This window comes from Oryzias latipes, chromosome 15 (assembly GCF_002234675.1).
Source record: "Oryzias latipes chromosome 15, ASM223467v1".
NCBI classification, from domain to species: domain Eukaryota; kingdom Metazoa; phylum Chordata; class Actinopteri; order Beloniformes; family Adrianichthyidae; genus Oryzias; species Oryzias latipes.
In genome coordinates this window covers 3,435,623-3,443,965 of record NC_019873.2, presented here as the reverse complement: position 1 = coordinate 3,443,965, position 8,343 = coordinate 3,435,623, and the positions used below count along the sequence as shown (strand labels likewise).

At 49.8% G+C, this 8,343-nt stretch overlaps 1 protein-coding gene across 1 annotated transcript; it reads left to right on the top strand.

Annotated features, from left to right (window-relative positions):
- The first annotated feature begins 718 nt into the window (after positions 1 to 718).
- Positions 719 to 2,740, top strand: LOC105357907. The gene has a single exon (XM_023963475.1). The coding sequence runs from the start codon at positions 719 to 721 to the stop codon at positions 2,738 to 2,740; it is 2,022 nt and encodes a 673-aa protein (XP_023819243.1).
- The last annotated feature ends 5,603 nt before the right edge of the window (positions 2,741 to 8,343 follow it).

Here is an 8,343-nt window from a genome sequence, read left to right as displayed (position 1 = left end):
TCCAGTCTCTCTCAGAAGGAGAAGACTCAACTCCTCGATGTGCCGGTGGACCCAAAGAGCCTATTTGGGCCAGCAATGGCCACAATGCAAAGGCGCTGTGAGGAGAAGAAACGGGAAGGTGAAGCGCTGCAGCTGTGTCTGCCCAGGAAGGTACCCCCTCCTACCCCAGCTGCACCGCGTCTTTCCTTCGCTCAAGCGGTAGCTAGACCAGCTTACCGCACTCCGAAACGCCAGCCTCAGCCAGGTGACCGGAGCCACGGAGAGCCTGCTGAGGCCAGAGGGGCCTGGGCCAAGAAACCGTCTGCTCCCAACGTGACAACGTCAGCCCAGCCAGCGCCTCCTGTCGCTCGGAGCGCAAAGAAAAAGAGGCGTGCCACCTAGGGCGCAACCAACAGGGATGGAGAGCGGGCAAGACCAGAAGCCTGCTTCCCCCCTTCCACGACACGTTCCGTTCCTGTCGTTTTTCTCCAGGGCATGTTACAGCCCGACCAAAAGGCGTGCAGAGGCACAGGTGGCCCGCACTGTTCACAGCCAGTTGAAAAGGAGAAAAGAGGGACCCACAGAGAGCTCAGTGGAGCCACAGTTGTGTCCCAGAAAGTGTTTGAAAAGGTTTTTAAAACCAACACAAATAAAAAATCCCCGAGGCGCGCAACCAGGCCCCGAGCCAAGGGCGCAGCCTCAACACAAAAAGACAAAACAAAAAACAAAACACATACAAATGACGGGCAGCCGAGTGGGAGCTGCGCAGCTGCACATGAGGCCACAGGAGGGAGCTGTTGCTCCACCAGTGGCACAGCAGCCCAGCACCGTGGTAGCAACGAGCCCTGCGCCAGCGCAGCTCGTGTTGGCCACGCCCACCAGTGTCTCAGCGCGGATGCCGCTCGGCCCGCTCTCGGACAAATCACAGCAATGGCGGCACTGCGGGGCGCCAGACTGGGTTATAAGCACTGTTACCAAGGGTTACAGACTCCAGTTTGCATCCACCCCTCCCCTTTTCAATGGTATACTGCAGTCGCAGGCCAGGGGGCAAAATGCACGAATTTTGCAGGAAGAGATCAAAACACTGCAGGGCAAAAGAGCCATTCAGCTAGTGCCACCGGAGCAGGCTCACAGCGGGTTCTACTCCAGATACTTCCTGGTCCCAAAACGGGGTGGAGGCCTGCGTCTGATTCTAGACCTGCGAGCACTGAACAAATACTTGAGGAAGTACAAATTCAGAATGCTAACACACGCAGGTCTGGTACGGTTTATGCGTCCAGGAGACTGGTTCGTCTCCATAGATTTGAAAGACGCATATTTTCACGTCCCAATATACCCCCCTCACAGAAAGTATCTCAGATTTTCCTTTCGAGGGAAGGTTTACGAGTTTCTAGTGCTCCCCTTCGGCCTCTCACTGAGTCCGCGGGTGTTTGTGAAATGCACGGAGGCCGCCGTCGCACCCATGAGACAGATGGGCGTTCGGCTGGCCATGTATATAGACGACTGGCTGCTCGCAGCGCAGTCTCCCGAAGAACTCAGGAGGCAGGCCAGGTTGCTCACATCGCACCTAACTGCACTGGGCTTCACAGTAAACTGGGGAAAGTGTGTATTGACACCAGTTCAAACGATCACTTTCATCGGCTTATCCCTGAACTCGGTCGAGTTCAGAGCGCGACTCTCAGCGGAGAGAGTGACAGCCTTCCGGGCGTGTCTGTCACAGTTCCGCAGGGGGGCGTGGATAACATTCAGACTGTGCCTCAAACTCCTCGGGCTGATGGCATCGGCGCTGTCCGTCATCCCTTTTGGCCGCTTACACATGCGTCCTTTTCAGCGGTGGGTGGCGTTGCTCAATCTAAGCCCCGCCCGCCATGGTCACCGACGAGTGCTTGCTTCGGTTACATGCATTCTCGCCCTACACAAGTGGAGGGACATCTCCTTCCTCACCACGGGTGTTGTCATGGGAACCGTGCAAACAAGACAGGTGATCACCACAGACGCCTCGCTGACAGGCTGGGGAGCCACTCACGAGGGCAGGACAGTGAACGGTTTGTGGGGCTCCCACATGCGATCAGTTCACATAAACTGCTTGGAACTCCTGGCGGTGTCTCTTGCACTGGAACATTTCTTACCCTTCCTGAAAGGGCGCCATGTTTTTGTCAGGACCGACAATACCACAGTGGTGGCGTATATCAACAGACAAGGAGGGCTGCGCTCATTTCAGTTGCACACGCTAGCACACAGACTGATTATGTGGAGCAGCTCCCGTCTTCTGTCGCTGCGGGCCATCCATGTACCGGGGATAATAATGGGAGCCGACCTGCTCTCCAGAGGGAACCCGCGTTACAGGGAATGGAAGCTCCACAGCCAGGTGGTAGCCCAGATGTGGAGCATTTACGGTCAAGCAGAGGTCGATCTCTTTGCGTCAGCGGAGAACACCCAGTGTCAAATGTTCTACTCTCTGACGGACCAGAGCGCCCCCCTGGGGGTGGACGCTCTAGCGCACGAGTGGCCGTGCCGACTTCTGTATGCGTTCCCACCGTTGGAGTTGATTGCCCCTACCCTCACCAGGGTTCGGGAGGGGAAACACTCTCTCATCCTCGTAGCCCCTCGGTGGCCCGGGAAACACTGGCTAGCGGACATCATTCAGATGCTGCACAGCCAACCGTGGCCCCTGCCTTTACGCAGGGACCTCCTGTCGCAGGCCCGCGGGGAAATTTTTCATCCTCATCCGGAGCGCCTGGCTCTGTGGGCCTGCCCGTGACAGGCTGAATCTCATGGCTGCGGGACTCCCGCAGAACGTCGTGGACACGATCCAGAGTGCCAGGGCGCGGTCTACTCGCTCCGCCTACAGCGCCAAATGGGGTGTTTTTGAGGACTGGTGCGTAAAAATGGCCGTATTGCCTTTCCAGAGCCCAGTCCCAGTCATTCTATCGTTCCTTCAGGAACTGATTGAAAAAGGTTTGTCCTTTTCCACCATTAAAGTGTATCTGGCGGCCATATCCGCCTGTCACATAGGTGTTAATGACAAAACAGTGGGCCAGCATCCGCTTATTTGTCAGTTTATGAGGGGCGCACGTCGGCTCCGACTGGTGTCGAAAAGCCTTGTTGCTCCTTGGGATTTACCGGTGGTGCTAGACGCACTGTCGTGCGCACCGTTTGAGCCACTGAGACAGGTGAACCTAAAAGCGCTCTCTTTTAAAACAGCTCTGCTTATTGCACTGGCTTCTGCTAAACGAGTAAGCAACATCCATGCGTTGTCAGTTCACCCGTCCTGTTTGCAGTTCTCCAGAGGGGATTCTAAGTTTTTGTTGAGACCGAATCTGGCATTTATGCCCAAGGTTTTCAACCCTACCATACCTTGCCACCCCATTGAGTTTTTGGAATTCAATCCGCCTCCTTTTTCCTCTACGGAGCAAGAGAGGCTTCACACATTGTGCCCTGTGCGGGCGCTGCGCATGTATGTGGAGAGGACTGCTGGCTTCAGAAAATCTGAGCAGCTGTTTGTGTCGTGGGCTTCTCCTCACACAGGAAAGCCTATAACCAAACAACGCCTGTCACACTGGGTTGTAGGCGCTATAACCATGGCTTATAACAGCAAGGGGTTAACACCCCCGGCGGGCCTGCGCGCTCATTCCACTCGCGGCATGGCATCATCATGGGCAGTTTTTCAGGGCATCTCTCTGGATGATGTGTGCACGGCTGCCAGTTGGGCAACGCCTCACACTTTCATCAGATTTTATAGATTGGATGTCACTAGACCAGGGCTGCCTCACGCAGTGCTAGGTGTGGGGTCCACACCTACACCTGTATGATCAGCCTGGTTGTTCTCTGTTGGTCTTCGGAGTAAGCTTATCTGGCAATACGGGAGTCTCTACATCCCATAGTGAGATACCGAAACGAATGTTGAAAGAGAACTTTAGGTTTAGAACTTAACCCCGGTTCTCTGAAACATGAGTGAGGTGTCTCACCAGATCACCCTCCTTGCCTGGAGCGAGAAGAGGTGTGCTTACTTAGACTGAGGAGAGAAGATGGCGTCCGGCTCTTATAGCAGGAGGAAGTCCCGCCTCCTGAGAGCAGACGTCACCTTCTGTCTGCCAGTCAAGACTGGCGTAATGAAAAAGAGCTTCTGGGGGACAGCGCAGGGGGCGTGTCCCATAGTGAGATACCTCACTCATGTTTCAGAGAACCGGGGTTAAGTTCTTAACCTAAAGTTCTGTCGTGGCGGGGGTGGGAACCCATACAGGAATCACAGTTAAAAACAGTAAATGCAAAGCAGCAGCTTTAATCCCCCTATTTGCGGGGAGACCAAAACACATTTCTGAAAAAAAGGAAATAAATAGTTTGCAGGAGCCTTAATTGTACGTGGAGGAGGAAGGAGGAAGGCCAGCTTAACATACCGGTCACTGAGAAGAGGCCGGATCTAGGGGAAACAGTCACGTCAAACTTGCAGGCTACTGTCGCCACGCCGCAGATGCGCCAAAGCCTGGCCGATTGCTCGTGTACAGGGAACTGTGAACGAGTCTGCTCGTAAGTTCCCACCCCCTGTTTCAGCTCGGAGAACTTAAAGCCTGGCTTACCTGCCTGCCAACTCCCGTTCCACTTCCTGATGCCTTGATGTATGGCAACAACAAGAGTTCATGTCCGAACAGGGAGGAAGAGGGCTTTTAAAGCACTGCCACCAAATTAACACAAGTGAGCGACCTTGGGAGCATTTCGGGCAGGCAACTCAGGCAGGCTTTTACTTAGGCCACTCCCCTAGGGTGGGTCAGTTAATCAACTCACCTGTGCAGCATCCTATTTAAGTCCAGGTGTGTAAGTTGTTCATCCTTCTTTACTGCAGCACTGCGTTATCTTCTACACACGGTCTGGTTTCCGCTGTGTGGGCTTTCATTCGGTGCTGGCTTTGTTGTGGTGGCTCTTTGTTTGGTTTCTTTTCTGTTGAAGCTTTGCACATTTACTAGTTTAAACTGCATTTGGATTGGTCAGTTATGGACTTGTCTCTTCTGTGAGTGTAACGAAGTGGCATTTGTTGCTGGTGTGTGTCAACTTGTGTCCACTCAATTTTACCTGTTTTTTCTGCTCCCCTGCTTCCTCACCAGGGCATGTTTGGACAAATGTTTGTTAAGATGCTTGGCAGCCATTTTGAATGTTCAGCTGAAACCATTTTGAAAGGGGTGTTCCGCTGTTAACCCCGCATCCCTTCGGTAATGGTTTGATCCTATTGGGGCAAGGCTATATAAGCAGAGGTGTTTGCTCAGTAGGGGGAGTTGTTTTTGAGAACACATTGGACTGTGTAAAATACACAAGTAGATAAATAAATAAATTAAACAAAACTGTTGGCTTCACACAACCAAGACCCTGCCTGGTCACTGTAGCACGGCCGCTTCTGCTCTTCCTTCACAGTGTGATTAAAAACGTAAATAAATCAGTAAAATAGTTGAGTCAGCCCTAAGGTGGCCTCTCACACGTTTTTGGGTTTGGCGCGATTGTTTGAGAACTGTCGGCGCCTCGGTTCCTCCATTTTGTGGGGGGGGGGTCATCAGCATCTTATTCCTCATGATCCATCCAGTTTTTCGTTTTGCTTTTTGGCTGACCTTGCTATCTTTGATTTATTCCACCGGACGCAGTGCAGGGCTGGGGATGGCTGATTTTGCTGATGCTCCCTTTGTTCTGCCTCTCCATTCCTCCCGGTGGCGTCTTCTGGCTTAGGTGGGTTTTGAAGTGTTATGTGTCAGTTTCCTTCGGCTGTTGTGTATGTCGTGTTTTTGACTTCAATTCTCAGAAGCCCTGTGCTGGACTTAGTGTAATTCTATTGGGCCCTTTTGTTCTGCATTTTGTTTTTTGAAATGTTTCTCTGTTCTATTTTCATCGTCACCAGTCTTTTGCGACTCCGTGGTTGCAACTCGTATTTTTTTTGGATCTCGGTTTCTGCTTTATTTAAGGAAGGCGTATGGTTCTCTGCCCGTCTGGATTTATTTCTGCATGAATCTCTAGTTTGTGATGCATGCCTCTCTGTGATCTCTCCCGTTTGTGCGGCACGTAATTTATCCCATCTTTGGAGGTGAGATATGACTCGGTTGCTACTGGACCACCCGTATTTTGCTGTGTGCTTCCTTCCCCACTGTCATCCGTTCATCTTGTTTTCTCGTTCTGGGTAGTTCCTTCCTGGGCCCCCGTGTTCCCGTTGTTCTGGATTTTTTGTTTTGCTTTTCTGGTCTCTAATTCTCTGCGCTGAGCGTGGTTTTGTTATAACGATGTTTGTTTTAGGTCTTCGGTCTCCCTCCACTTGTTTGTGGCTCCACCCTCTTTTGGGGGAGAGAAAAAAAAAATGTATGAAAACTTGTTTTATGAATCTTTGACCGCCTGAAAATGTTTGGTTGCTAATCCAAACGTTCAGCTCTAATGGTCCATCAACTGCTCATGTGGTCCTGAGATTCAGCTGTGGAGGTTATTACAAAGCTTATTTCAAGCGTGCGATAATAAATGGTAATGTGCCATCATTTAACATGGTTTAGTGTTAAATTACTTGTATTACGAGCTAAATTCCTGGCTGTAGAATTTTTACTGATGCTCTCTAGCTTCAGTTTCAAGAGTAAGAAACTTTTTGTTGCAAACTAATCCCAGTCTGCCCTGCTTTTTAGCATACTTTTTAGCTTTTAGCTACTAAGAGTATCTCCTTTTGAGTCTTATTGTTAACCGCCTCTACATGCATGAGGTTCAGCCATTTTAAATACTATCAGACTCTATGATCTCTCTTCAATCCCAAAAAAAAAAAATTCTTCATTATGGTTTCCAGGCACCCCTTTGCCATTAACTTCATGTTATACATGCTTTTGTTGTCTACCTATTATGAACCAATGATGTCAAGTATGTAACCTCAAATCTAGCCGAGCCGCTGTCCATGCTACGTGGGATGGCGACCTTCCTCATCTACGTAATCTCCTTGGACCTTGGTTATCCTTCTATTCGCCTGTTCCTCTGTGGCCTTCCTAAGGTGCGCCCCTCCGGAAATGAATAAAGGTTACTTCTCTCTTTCTATTGGTGCATATATAAAAATATATATTTTGGTGATGTATTACGTGCAGGTTCCATATAGACTGTCTTTCTTGTTGGAATCTGTGCTAATGGCTTTTTATGGTACTATGAATACACAGATAGAACCTTCTCTTTAAACTCACTACTTGATATCTCTTTCTCAGTGTTGTTATTAAAAGGACTTTATTACCTTTCATCTTAAGCTTTCTACACTAATCAGGTCTATTATTTATGTATTCATTGCCAAGACTAATACTGCTTTGTCCATCTATGCATCGCTTCCTGAGCCTGTGATCCATACTCCCTGGTCAGCAATTCAGTTTCTGGAGGATGATGTCAAGCCCTCGACGAAGTCGGATGGTTTCCTAGTTCCAAAGTCTCTGCTCGTCCTGCAGCTCCCCTGCAGATTGTTGCCCCTTCACCTTGATCTGGATATGCAACGACGACTGCATTCCACGCACCTACTCTGCACTGAAGTGATGGGGTGGTAAACCTCTTTAGAGTTTCAATGAGTTATCTTACTTGAATCAACTGATATGTTAGTATCAGAATGGCGTACAAAATCTCAGATTATATTTTATTGAAAACTATTTGCCGGGTGGAAGCCTCAAAATTAAGACGTTCTAAGCTGTGTTACCATATGCTTGTAACCTGATATTCAAGGTCACTTAGGCTCGTATCTTATGAGCCGGATGGAAGCATAAAAATAAAAAAAAAAATAAAAAAAAATTATAGCATTAAGCTCGTTCATAGTTCTCCGATGGAAGCTTTTAAATCATGGATATCACTTAAGCTTTATATTATTCCAGTGGAAGCTTCAGACTTGTTTGTAAAGTCGTGCCGTCTACTTGCCGCTATACTCGAAATGGAGTGGCCCAACGGTCTTTGGTGCCGGGTCACATATGGCAGATCCACTAGATAGTGTGTTCCCTTCTTGGCACTGTACTCGAACGGGAGCGGCCCAACGGTCAATGGTGCCGGGTCACACATAGCAGACTCAATAAATAGTATGTTCCCTTCGTGGCGCTGTACTCGAATGGGAGCGGCCCAACGGTCAATGGTGCCGGGTCACACATAGCAGATCCACTAGATAGCATGTTCCCTTCTTGGCGCCGTACTAGAACGGGAGCGGCCCAATGGTCAAAGGTGCCGGGTCACACATAGCAGATCCACTAGATAGCATGTTCCCTTCTTGGCGCTGTACTCGAATGGGAGCGGCCCAACGGTCAAAGGTGCCGGGTCACACATAGCAGTCATACTTGTAAGTCTGAATATGGAATGCCTCTGAAACACACTTCATCTGATTACATACTAAAATACATTTCTTTC